General features: G+C 36.7%; 1 protein-coding gene across 6 annotated transcripts in view; it reads right to left on the bottom strand.

The window, feature by feature from the left end:
- MUSK (muscle associated receptor tyrosine kinase) overlaps positions 1-13864 on the bottom strand; it is a 74575-nt gene that overhangs the window by 41846 nt on the left and 18865 nt on the right. Inside the window, exon 6 of one of the 6 annotated variants that reach the window (XM_087822821.1) lies at positions 7982-8011. The exons of the other annotated variants lie outside the window; for them this stretch is intronic. Within the exon in view, the coding sequence (XP_087678947.1) occupies positions 7982-8011 (30 nt within the window). The remainder of the gene's footprint in view (positions 1-7981; positions 8012-13864) is intronic. 6 annotated transcript variants of the gene reach the window in all.

The following is a 13864-nucleotide window of genomic DNA, read 5'->3' as shown; positions in this document are numbered from 1 at the left end:
TTTGGATATTCTTTTGTCAACATGTCTAAATTGAATAGATTTATGGTTAAAAGGAGATGTGGCGGTTGTCTGTCAAACGTAGCTCTAAACAAAGCAATTAATTTTTTTTTTTTTTACAATATCCCTAACAGGTAAAGCATAGTTATTGGATACATATGAGTTTTCCCCATACTTAAAACTGGTCATCTGGACACTTGAAAACTGCAGAGATTCCCTGTTTGCAACAGACCTCAGTCAGAATAAATAAATGAAGGTCCTTGGTTTCACCAGATTAGGCCTGAAAATTTTCATTTGAATGCTTTCGGGCTGGGCATGTCTTTCTAGTTCTGCAGCACAATTGTGCTTATTTCCAAGGTTGGAAAAAACGCAGTTATTTTTTTTCATCAGCAGAGTATGTGTGAGTGGCTGAGATGGGCACGGGACTCCTCCCACAGAGGGTGTCTTATTTCCTAGCTGCTTTATCTGCCAACTTTTATCCCACTGGAGTGAGGCCTCAGTAGGTTTTGAGCATCTTATTTACGCATTCTTTTTTGCCCTGACACTTCCCTTCTTTGGGTTCTGGAGCAGGTGAGGTACTTTCTGACACTCCTTTCAATTTTGCTCTGGTGGTCTCTGACTGGACTGTACTCAAAGTGCGCTCTGCGGATTTTCCTTTGCTCTTTTTCACTTTGTTGTTACTGTTGTGACTGTTGTTCGTTTTGCTTGAATTTTTTGGAATTGGGAGCAGTGCACAGTTTTGAAAGAATGCGCTCATTTCCTCCACTGCAGATCTATAGAACCAGCTCAAGAGGTGAATGTCTAAGAGTTGCCATTTCCTAGAGTGAGGTTTAGAAGTTTTACCAGAAGTTACATTTTCATATGTAGACTCTAAAAATTCCTTTCCATGCATCAGTGCAAATACACATCTTTATACATACGTATTTGTATATGCTTATATGTTAATATACACACATGTGCACACATTCACACACAATTGAGGTTACTTTAAATTAGAGAAAATTATGCAGGCATCATCTGCAAAATCTATTTAAGCTTAAGTACACTCCGATTCGGTGTCTGAGACTGTCATTTCAAGGGCAAACTATAGTCCTATTTTTTCCATGTAGCCTACTTGCGTAGACTACTATGATTCCCCCTAACTTCTGAAGTTACTGTTTTTACCACTTATCAGTTTTAAAATTTCCTAGTTCGTGGGCCTTATTCCCATTTGATTTCTAAATTCTCATCTAACTGCTTTACGTGTAATGCATCTGTGGTCTTTTCTTCCAAATTGATTTGCAATCTCTTTTGGGGAGTGGGAGGAGGGAGCAGCATAGCCTACTTTACTTTGTGTGTGTATGTGTTTTTTCCCCGTAAAGTCCAGTATAATCTTGTAGAAAAAAAGAAAATACTTAGAAAAAAAGAGTTGAATTAGCAATGCATTTTTCTTCTGTTCTTTCTTGGGATTGTTCAGTCAGACATTTAGAACAGAGAATCAGACACTTCTCTTATTGGAATAATCTGAGGTTAATCAACATCCAAGTTAAATAGTATATCAGTTTTCTTGAATACTTTGATATATGGGGAACTAAGTACTATCAAACCAACGCATTTTAAACAACTCTGTTTAAAAAATGCTCTAAATCAAATGAAAACCAGTCTCCTTATAATTATCACCTGTAAGACCTAGTTCCTACTTCGATCCACTGAATCAAAAAAATTTTATAAAATACTTTTATTTGTCCAAGCATGCTGGCCTCAGTTCACCATCCTACTTGCTCACTTTTGAGCCTCTTATCTTATCATCTTAACCTTTTGGAACTGAAACTAACAAACACATAGAGTCTCACAAATTCAAAGAATGCAAGACTCTTTCTAAATACTCTATGTCTATGAATGTAACTTTGCATAAGTTTTATTTGCCCTCATATAATAATATAGTTAGATCATTGAAAATAATGAATATCCAATACTCATTTTTACACTTGCTCTTGTGAAGGCCTAGCTCTGCAATTTTGAATGTGAATCTGTATTTGATTCCTAAGAAAGATAAAATAAGTTTTTCCTACTCATTTCACTGGAATTTGGTGGGGAAATGTATTGTTATATAGGAAGAGGGAAAGCCATGAAGGTTCCTTGGTAGAAATAAAAGAAATACAGTTAGTAAAATTATACTGGTTGTATAGACCTTCTGGAGAGAAAGAAACAACCTAGAGAAGAAAACAGGCACAACTGTGGGATGGTTTGCATTCTTTTGACTGCAAGAGTGAGGAGTGCTATGAAGATAATAGGAATTTAGCCACCTATAGTAGACGTCTCACCGAGGTGGAGACAGCACACGTTTTTGCTCTTTGTAGGATGCCATTGTTTACAATTTTCTTCATAGTCAATATCTTAAAGAAATCCCTGACTATATGGTACTCTAAGAACACCATTGTAGATATTTTCTAAAGATGTACTCAGAAATTGGGAAATCAAAACCAGATTCATAGGATTGTTTCCTTACAGTTAGTCATACCCAGTACCCTTAAAACAATCCAGGCAGGTGGACCTGGGTTTGAATCCTCATTTTACTGCTTACTAGCTGTTTAATCTGGGCTACTGTAGTGCTCAATTTCTCTGAACTTCATTTTCTTAATGTAGAAAAGGTAGATAACAACTCCCAACTCATAGAATTATGGAGAAGATGAGATGATTTGTATAAAGCAACTCTTACAGCAACTAACACACAACTAGAAAGTACTGAAGGCAGGTCTTCTGTCCCCTCCCTCCCTTCCTTCCTTCTTCCTTCTTCCCGGAGCTATTTTTATCTCTAGAATGTCTTCTGGGCTCATGAAAGCTGTTTCCTCCACCTGACTTTAAAGAGAAGTATTTTTATTTTATTTTACTTTTTCAGTTCAGTCTGTCTTAGCTGGCTTCATTGCAGATATTGATCATGTTGAGTACCCTTTCTGTAGGTATTAAGCGTGTGCTTAAATCCATTCTTCAAATATCGAAAAAGAGAGAGAAATCACACTGTAGAAAGGGAAATCCATTCCTCATACCTTGTTATTAAAACATGGACACTAATCAGTGCTACATTTTAAAAATCTGTTTGTAAAGGCTACATTTGTCTCATCTAGCATCCTATTTTAGAAAGTATTGAATTGGGATGCCTGTTAGAAGACAGGCATCACAAAGAACAAAAAGAGTCATTTCAGTTGTTTTTATTTTTTTACTTAAAAGAAAATTTGGCCCAGGGATAGTTGAAGAGTGGTCACATTGAGGCTCTGTGGTACGTGGCTTCTGAACTGATTATTCTTGTTTTGTTTTCCACTCATTAAAAGAAAACCTGATATACATAACGATAAACTGAACTCAGTACCTGGTTTTCCTTTCCTGACTTCTTGGAAGCTAAAGCAAACAACCCAGACCTTGGTGAGCACTGCCGTTTACATTTCTGCCCCCTTTGAAGTAGAGCTGTGCTTGAGGAGGTTTATCCTCTGGGGCTCCATCTAGAAGGAATCCAAATGTAAGTCCCTTAGAAAATGGAGGCAGCGCCCTCACAGACAGCCACTCTGCTCAAAGGAGGCTGGCCCTTCTCTTTGACATCACCATCCTCTAAAGTGGCTTGGGTTGGAAACATTTCTATGGCCTTTGACATAATAACATTTTCCTAGCTTGTAAATATGGGCGGTGAATAGAGACTGCAGGCCCGAAGTGTTTACCAGTTAGTTCAGGGACGAGCCACACAAAGTTAACTTTTTTTCGTTTCAGTTTCAGATGTAGATAGACCAACTATTTTTTTTTTTCTTTCTTATTATTATCATTTTTTAATTTCTCTTTATTGTTGAAAGTATTACAGATGCCCCCTCTTTCCCCTCAATTGATCCCCTATACCTGATAGACCAACTGTTAAAAATATTTTTGTTAAAGTAATTCTGAAGATTTATTAGTGGTTTAACCACTAATAAAATATTGGTTTTATTGTAAGCCAATAAAAACGTTGGACTTCAGTTCCGATTCACTTTTGTCATTCTTTAAAAAAAATATATTTTTCCTGGTTTTAATGGGAGGAGATGCTAACTTGCTTAATTACCAGTACAAAAACCTTTTTTACTTTACCCTTTTAAAAGGTTTTTATTAAGAAATACTTTTAGATTTACAGAAGAATAGCAAAGATAGTATACAGAGTTTCTAGGTATTCTTCATTCAACTCCCTCTAATACTAACATCTTATATAATCATGGTACATTTATCAAAATCATAGTGTATTTTCAAATAACATTTTTTACTTACTTTCACAAAAAGAAAGATACCTGAGCTGTGACAGCAGTCAAAAAAGCTAAAGTTTATTAAAAACCAGAATTTATTTTTTGTTAATATTTTATTTATTTATTTTTAGCTAACCAGAAATTTTAGCTGGGAAAAGAAGCAGGAGCCATAACCTTGATCACATGGGACACCATAGTATCCTGGTTGTCTAAAGTGGCTTGAATTGGGAACATTTCTGTGACCTTTGAGATGGGATCTAGATGCCCAAATAGGGCCACAGGCCTCCACATTGTAGGTTCCCATGATGATGAGATACTAGATATAAACCCATTTAAAAATTATATCCAAGACCTTTCTATACCATAGAGTATAATCTCAGTGGGAGCCTGTGAGTCAAATCGCAGCTCACTGTGGTTTTCATAATACCACTGTCCCAAATTCTCTAGTCCTTCCTTTTCTCCCTGGTTATGAGTCAGTGTCAGCTGTGCTTGCATGATAAACCTGCGTTTTCCCTTCCTCATTGTGATATGACCTGTACTATGAGCTGGTTGCGATTCATCAATCAAAGCCCTGTTGGACCTCACCTTTCTGAAGCTTCCCCTGACCTCTCACTATCTCCCTTGGCCTGTGTGTGTATTCTGTACAGACTTCCATCATTGCAAATATAGTGAATTACTTCCTTGCATGTCTATCTTCCTCACTAAATAAACCATGTCTCATTTATCTCTGTATCCTTAGAAGTTACCTCATTACACGGAATATAGTAGGTACTCAACAAATGAATAAATTTGAAGCTATCCTGACATTTATCTTACTAATTATGGGTAAGCTAATTTTCTCCTTAAATTTTTAAGCTCCAACTGGAATAAAAACATTCCAAGTAGAAATCCTTGTTAGTGTTTGTCAGAATGTGGTTGATAGACTACCTGCGTAAGAATCATTTAGGACGTTATTAAAAGTATTTAACACAGACCTGTCAGACCTGAAGCTCTGGGACTGCATCTTGGAGCTATGCTTTTAAATAAGAACTGCACTGATGTTTCAGAACTACTGCCTTGAAGGAAAAGCTCCATGAATCCATCAACTTTGTCATTTTTATCTCTTTCCATACAGGTTTTGAAGTGAGTATAATCAATAAATTAAATAAAATAACACATGAGTATCAGGGAAAAGGAAATTTCTGATTGGTTTAGTGTAACATACTATAACTAAGCTTCAAATTGGATTTTGAGTAAACTGCCTGAGTTTACATGCCAGATAGGGCAGAAAATGACATAAAAGAAAATAAACAGTTCTCATTACAGGAAGTAAAACAAAACACCAGTTTCTCAAAAGAGACCATTTTGTTCCCCAGGCACTAAATTTTCAAAGCAACTTCTCACTTGAGATTTACTGCAGAACAGTGAGTGATGGAATGATCAATATTTTCAACAAGATTTTTGCCCAATAGCTATTTATGTAGTGAGTAACATATGATGTTAAGTTCAGGATATGTGCTAAGGTCACCTCCACTTTCATGTTGTCATACTACTTATTTATTAATTTTTTGGACAGGTTGGCTCTAAACAGCTCCTTTTCAGTTTTCCAGTAAAGGCACAGTTCACATAGCTTCTTAGATACGCTGCTTCACATCACTTGTCACAGTGGGGCCGCAGCAGTTATAATCTCTTACAAGTACCAAGAATGCAGGTACAAAGCATTGCTGCTTGAGGGTAGATTTATGATCTTTGGAAACAAGAGGAGCAGTTGGTAATGTTGACATTCTGTTTATGAAATTCGAGAATCCTAACCAGCAATATTCTCTGGGTAGAAGTCATCCAGCTCTAAAACAATGTAAGCAACAGACAGCAATACCAGCAACAGCCAATATTTATCAAAGAGCTACCAGGTAGGCACTGCATGTATGCCATCTTAGTCCATTTTAAGAGCCCTGTGCTCTAAGTGATATTGCCCCCATTTCACAGGAGAGGAAATGGACTTGCAGAGGTTAAGTAAATTATCTAACCTCACATAACTAGTAAGTGGCAGAAACAGGATTAACACCCAGGTTTATCTGATGCCAAAGCCTGTGAACACTATGGAGTACTGATCTACACAGCATAAATGTAGAGAAAGGAAAGACAAGAATGGAGTAATGGAAGATGTCCTGGCCTTGGAATCAAGACATCGAAGCTCCTTGCTAACTTGAGTAAAATCATGACATTTCTGGTCTTAAGTTTCCTTATGTGTAAAGTGAGGGGTTGAGTTATATGACTTCTAGGGTCCTCTCCAGATTTAAAGTCTATGGCTACTCTCCTGACAGAACCAAAGTTAATAAAAATCAACTCTACTTTAAATAGCAATTTTGTTTTTGCCGTTGAACTTTATAATTCTTCTACCTGAAAGATAAAGATGACACATGGAATAAAGAACTGTAATTGTCTTCACAAGTGTTTAGCTCATTCCTTTTGTTACACAGAAGTTATGTTAGCCCTAGAACTAACATTGACAACTATTATTTAGTGATTATTCTCAGCCAAGATTTCTTGTAAGAGCTTTAAGTATATTAGCTAAGTTTACCCCTCTACAACTTATGAGGTAAAGTATTATTAATCTCATTTTTGCATTTGGGGAAGCTGAGGCACAGAGATTGAGTAACTAACCTACCTGAAGTTACACAGGTGGTAAGTAGTGGAGCCAGGATTTGAACTCAGGCAGTTTACTCCAGCCTCGGGAGCCCAAAGAGTGTTCTCAAGAGTTTAGAGTCCATGTTATTAGCCAGTACATTAAGTTCCCTCCAAAATTTATGCCTTGACTATTGATGAAAATGTGTATTAATTCATGGAAATGAATATACTAATTAAAATGTGAAAGTTATTTCTGAAGGAAATAACTGAATGCAGATTATTCAAATTTCATTTTGCCATAGAGTTCTAATAGCTTTCCTTGATATCTTTGCATGATTCAAATTGTTACATTTTGAAATTAAGCCCAGTGAATGCCTGGCCTTCTCTGTCTTGCACAGTGCCTGGAAAACTACTCCATGAATCTTGGTTGGATGAATTAATGCATGAAAAGACAAAGAACATTTCCTCTTTGGTGTATATATATATATATATGTTTGTATATGTTTGCACTTGTGCATCTCATTTTAATACCTAAAAAGTGAAAATAAAAAGCTTACCCTAATTAGAGTATGCATATTTCAGGTCAAATAACTTCTCATTTCAAATAATATAATACAAACATTATATTAAACAATTCAATTATCTTAAATAATTTAAGACAAATTTTTGAAACACATTTTTTCTTAAAATCTGCCATGAAAGAGGGCCTAACTCTTCCTTAATTTGAACTATTATCTGTTCAGTACTATAATAATTATATAACTTTTTTTCTTAGAGGCCTTTACTGACAACTCTTCAACCAAAGGACCACTTTAGCATTGTTTCTCCAAAGCACTAGAGAACTATTTAGATGAGAATGCAACATAATATCTCCTAGAATCGGAATGCATGGGCCAAACTTTCCTTTAGAGCATGCATCCTATTAATCATGCACATTTAATTTTCCCTTGATAAGCCCCAGGGATAGCAAAGGGTTATGCCTTTTTGTTTGTTTGGCTTTTAAATACACAGGGTACTCATGACAGCAAATCAAATCTGTTAGTGGCATCAAAAAGTAGTAATGATGCCTGAAACAGGACCACTGCAAATTTTATTAAAATTGCAATCACTGAGAGCACAGCACACACTGGAGCTTTAAGTACCTCTCTCTGTGGCATTTGTCATATTAAGAGCTGCAGCATAAACAAAGGAAAAAGCAAATCAAATGTGTAAACATTACATGATTGCTTCCGCTTTTCTAGATGCAGCAAGGAATCTGATTTCTAGGAAAGAAGGCAGCCAGGGTTTAATATTTCTGAAGTTAGTCTTGATCTCGTCTAGTTATATTTATTGACATTTGCACATATATATATATGTAATTTATTTTGGACTTTTGGAACTTTACTTATTGTCTTATGTACTGCATATGTCTGCAAAAGTCCTTCAAATAAATGCCTTTGATAGAGCTAGTCAGCCCTAGGAGGACGTGGTGAAGCCTTTCAGACTGCCGAGCAATAGACTGACAGCGCTCAAGTGCCCTGACAAGTGAAGGGCACTCATGCTTTGAGGCCACTTACATTTACCACATGGCTGGCCTTCCATCCTCATTCCGCATGCTGTCTCTCCCAAGTGTTGATGCAGGGCTCTGCTTTGGGACCCCCCTGCAGATGGGAAGTTGTTTAAACCGTAGGGAAGCCTGCAACAACCCCCTGCCTCGAAGGGTTCTAGTTCTTGTCCTCAGTCTGCTTCTGGGGATCTCAGCTTGGTACTGGTGTTAAGCCACCTCTTCCCACCAGTACTGCTGACTGAGAACCCTTCCTTGGTTCTAGCTTCACCTTTGCCCAATTTTTCCTTAATGGCTTAAAGCTCCAAGGGTAAACAAGATAATAGAAAATGCAACCAACAGAAGCCCAGTACATTCCAACATCATCTATCATAATTTGGATCTCAGGTGTTCTACACTCAACCAGTTTCTGTACCCAAAACAGGATTCGCCTGAATGTAGTAAATAATTTCATAATAGGTAAGCCAAAGAATAAAAGGAAGTATAAGAAAATTAGATATTTGTAAATTTTTAAATGAATCTTTCCCAGTGATGAAAAAACTCATAACAGTGACCTCTTCAGGTATAAAAACAACAAGAATTAAATTATCATATCAAAAGCACTTAATTCCTTTGATGTAGTGTTTATTAAACACATTTTTTAAAAGAGAGAGTATCTCCCTGGTCAAAAACAGAAAGGTAAAATAAGAATCTTGCACCTCAGAGGTCATCTAAAGCCTCCAAGATGGAAGCCTCTCCCTGGAAAATCCAGCCCTACCACTTATCACATTCCATTGTCATATCGCTCTGCCACTGAGTGTCTGCCTTCCTTAGAGTACTCAGGAGAAAATTGTTTCAGTAAAGATATATAAGAGAACCAGTATGGATAGATCATTCTTTGGATACACACCATACCTAATAGAGAACATAAAGCAGATTGAAGAGACAGATGGACTGTCTCCTGACTTAAAAGAAAATTCATGTATTAGGGCACTGAAAAGTCACTTTATCTCTATTTTCAGTCTAACAAAACTAATATGCAGAAAATATAAATGTTAGGGGTGGGGAGGTTACATGGAATTATGCTACTGAACATGATGCTTTTATCTAATTAAATTAAGCAGAAGAAATATCTTTAGTAAAATAAGGAAATCTTTATGAGCCAATATAATTGATTTATCTTTGTTTTATCATGGTATATTCATCCTCATATTTGTAGAAAGCTAAGGAATGATCTTAGCTAGAGGAAGAAGCCACAGACCAGGTGATTGCCTTTAAGACCAGTAAGACAAACCTCGATTTCAGAGATATTAAAATGCCCAACAAGGAAACAAACAATTAGCCAATGGTGATTGTAAGAAACCAATGACTGAGATGCATCCCAAATATGGTAAAAGATTAAAAAATGAACATCTTAGATCTATGAAATATATAGATTTCTCTGGCCCTCATCACATCCTACTATGAAACCATTCCTAAAGTCCATTTTCACAAAGATACCCGAGACAGAGTTGGCCTTTCCAAAAGAAGAGCCTCCACAGTTGTGAAGCTGACAACTCTTTCCTGCATTCCAGGTGACTACGGAATTTCGGAAACCACAGCGTGCTTTGCTTTCCTGTGGGAATTTACCTTTGTTTTGCTTTATGAGTCAATAACACCCAACAAAGTATAGAAAGTGTTCATGGAGAAATCAGAACCCAAATTGAATTTGTGGTGGATCCTCCAAGCCAGTATAGAACCATAAGCTCCAGGCGTCTACCCAAAAGTAAGGAAGGCGCGTCAGATGGGGGAGAATCCCCCAGCAGCTGTGCATCTCTGAGCCCTTTCGCTTCCCACTCCACCATGGCAGCTCGCTGACTTCCGCACGCAGGCCCGAGCTTACTGTCCATATGGCTAGACTCCTTCCCTAAGAAAATGGCATGTTCCATGTCTGTTCACCAGGACTCCACAGTCAACCTCAGTTCTTCAGCCAAGTGCTGTGAACACCTAATCAACATAGGGATCAATTGCCTTTGACAAAACTTTTCCCATCCTTGAGTTTGTTCTAGAGCAAAATGGAGCAGCAGAACTGCAAAAATAATTCATCCAATCAGTGAACAGAAACATTGATGTCATTATCAAAACAGCATAATGTTTGGAGGAAATCATTTTTCCAAAGTATAAATACAGGTGTTAATCCTTCCTAATTATAAAGGTCTTTTAAAAATTTTCAAAAAAATATAGAGCTATGTAAAATATATGGGTAGAAGTTAGCTCCCCATGTAATGGTGAGGCAGAGATGATGACTATTAACCATTTAGTATATATTCTCTAATATATGTAGCATATTGTTCTTTAACTACTTTTTCACTTATGAATGCATTAATATTTCCAGTGAGATAATATTTCTAAAGAAATAGGACAGTGCCTTGCACATGGTAAGCACTATGTAAGTACTTATTAAATAAATAATTTGAACAAACAGATAATTTTGTGGTGTTGACAGTGTGCCTACATTAATTCAGGTTATCATTGCAACAACACAAGAGGTAGGTGCCATTTTTACCCCTGTTTTGGAGATGAGGAAACTGAGGCTCAGAGATTGGAGACAGACCCAAGTCACATCTATGGTGGATAATTTTAGAAATCACTACATATAGATCAATATGCTTTTTAATGGCTGCACGCAATGTCATCACATATTTTGTCAGTTTCTTATTGATGCACATTTAAATTCTTTAAACATTTTTATTATAAACAACTTTGTGATAATCTTCAACATATACTTGTTAATTCCTTTAGATAAATTATTAGCAGTTAAATTATTGAGAAAAATCTATACACTTTTTAAAGTTTGATTTTTATCTTTTTTAAAGAACAAGACCTTTACTAGGCTATCACAAATTATAAGAAGAGTTGCAAGTGCTGGCTTCTCCATATCCTTTGTATTGCTCATTCTAATGTCCTTTATAAATAATCTGTGTGTTTTTTGCTAATGTAACATCACCTCTTTGTCTTTTATATCCGTTCTGATGCATCTGGGTGTGAAGCTATTTATATATCTGGTCTTTATTTTACTGATTGGGACTTGGTGCGCGTCTCATACTTGAAGACAACTTCTTCATCAATTTTGGCAAGTTTGCGGTCATTATGTTTTTGAGTGTAGCCTAATGTATTTTTTCTGTTCTCTTGTTCTGTAAGTGATAGCCCTAATTATTTCTTAAATTCAATTTCATCTTTTCCATCCCCCTGCACTGAATTCTAAATTTTGAAGAACTGACTTCTAATGTATGAATTGTTTCTTTATCTCTAATATACCATTACTTATCCTTCCTAATGTATTTTTCTTTGTTTTTGTGTTCCTTTTTTTGTGTCTTTAATTAGTTTATTTTATTTTAGAGTCTCTATAATATTGTGTTATTAACTGAACTTCCTAGGCTTTAATCTCTTTGTACATTGTGTCAGCTAACTCTCACTCAAGGCAAGTTGTTTGCTGTGGATGCTATAATTTTGCATTGTGAACTCATACTTAGTATGGCTTTATTATGAAAAATCCTATCTAACTTGGGTAAGATATTTCTTTTTCTTTTTAAAAAAAATTTTATTGATTTTTAGAGAGGGAGGAAGTGAGAGAGAGAGGAGCAGGAGAGAGAGAGAGAGGGGGAGAGAGAGAGATACATCCATCAGTTGCCTCTCCTATGCCCCTGACCAGATTAAACCAGCAACCTACCATGACCTAACTGAGCCACACCAGTCAGGGCAAGATATTTCTTTTCAGAGCTTTTTTTCTGTTGTTAAATTTTTTGCTTGGGATCAAGTTTTATTTTAATTTCTCCAGCTGGGAATTTTCAGTCTGTGCTGGCGTTATGAGTTTGATATCAAACCTATGTGAGATATAGTCCTGAGTGTTGAATATTCATTCATAAGAAAATCTGTCTTGTTTTCCCTCATGCCTAGAGTGCAGGTAGAGACAGACAACTGTGTTGTCTTTCTGTGCCTGTCTGTGGATGGAATTTTTCTGGCCTATCTTTTCACGTGGGTGATTTTCAGTTGTATGCAAGGGCTGTGATGCTAACCTCTACTTCACAGGGTCCCAGAACCTTGTTTACTGTCCCTGAAGAGTCTTAAAACCAGTATTCTAGGTTGTAGAGATGGGCATGTCTCTCATTACCTCCAGGACAATTCAGAACCAGCTCATGAGCATCCTGCTCTGTTTTTAAAATTCCTATTCATTCCTGACCTCTGAAGACTTACATTTTATTCTTATGAGTTATAAAACCAACCCATCATTTCTGAGTGTTTATAGTCAGAAGGTTTTCATATTATCTTGTCTGTCAAATTGCTGGAGCTCTAAGTGTTTAATGTGAGGCTTGTGTTATCTGGTACATAAAGATTCTGTGGCTCATCGCCTTGACTATTCTCTTGTAGTAGTCTCAGATCCTTTGCCGTTTTATTTTGCCTTCCTGGCAAAACTCCAGTGCTTGATTCTTGCATTTAGAGTTGGCTTTCTACTTTTTCTTTTCTTTATACCTTTTTAAAAAAAACTTTTTGAAAATTTTTATTAAAAAAAGAAAACAAAAACACAGACTTCTTTCACTTCATTGCATTTTCCAGATCTTTCTACCATTTCTGAACTTACACCTGTAATGCTGAGCTACGCTGGGGGAGGAAACCTGCAAGTAGACAAAAGCAAAGAAACAAACAAAAAAACCACTCCACATTCACGTCCCATTCTCTGTTTAATGTCGCCCAGGAATCCTGGTTCCCCTTGTGAGTCATCTCTCCCATTCCCCACAGCTATTTTAAAATCTACTCTCCTCATCCCTCTGCCGCCCTTTATAGAAGTATTTTCCGAAGATAACCTTACTTTCTACTTCCTGCAGAAAAGAGAGACCATCAGAACAGAGTGTGCTCAAATTCTACCCACCAAATGCATCACTGGAATACAGCCCTTTCTCCTTTCTTCCTGTTACAAGGAAGGAAGTTTCCTCTTCCTGTCTAAGCATGGTGATCATATAATTTATCGTTGAAGCCTGGATACTTTTAAAAGTAAAAGAGGGACTCTATTAATAATTATTCCAGGATAACAGGTGTAAGCCAGAACGTCCTGGGAAAACTGGGACATGTGGTCACCCGCTGTTTAAAGTTCACTGCATCACTTGTCCCCTGAATACAACCCTTTTGCCTTCTCAAGCACCACCAATATTCCCTTGAATATTGATTGCCCCTCTCTTGGATGTTCAAAATTTCCTTCTCTCTGGTCTCCTTCTCATTAATATTTTAACATTTTTCATCTGTTAAAAAGAGAAATTCTGCAAAACAACACTACCTAGATGCCATATACACCTCCAGCTACTGCTCACTTTTTTGACTCTGCCCTTCTCTCTGCCAAATTTATCGAAAACTTTGTTTATACCCAACTGTCTCTCTCTATTTCCTATTCTTTATTTACAGAATTCTAGTTTCTTCCCTGATCCCCATTCTGACACTATGCTGGACAATGTCACGCATGGTTATCTTATCC

This window comes from Miniopterus natalensis, chromosome 12 (genome assembly GCF_054644295.1).
Source record: "Miniopterus natalensis isolate mMinNat1 chromosome 12, mMinNat1.hap1, whole genome shotgun sequence".
In the NCBI taxonomy this organism is placed as follows: Eukaryota; Metazoa; Chordata; class Mammalia; order Chiroptera; family Miniopteridae; genus Miniopterus; species Miniopterus natalensis.
This window is presented reverse-complemented; position numbering and strand designations above follow the sequence as displayed.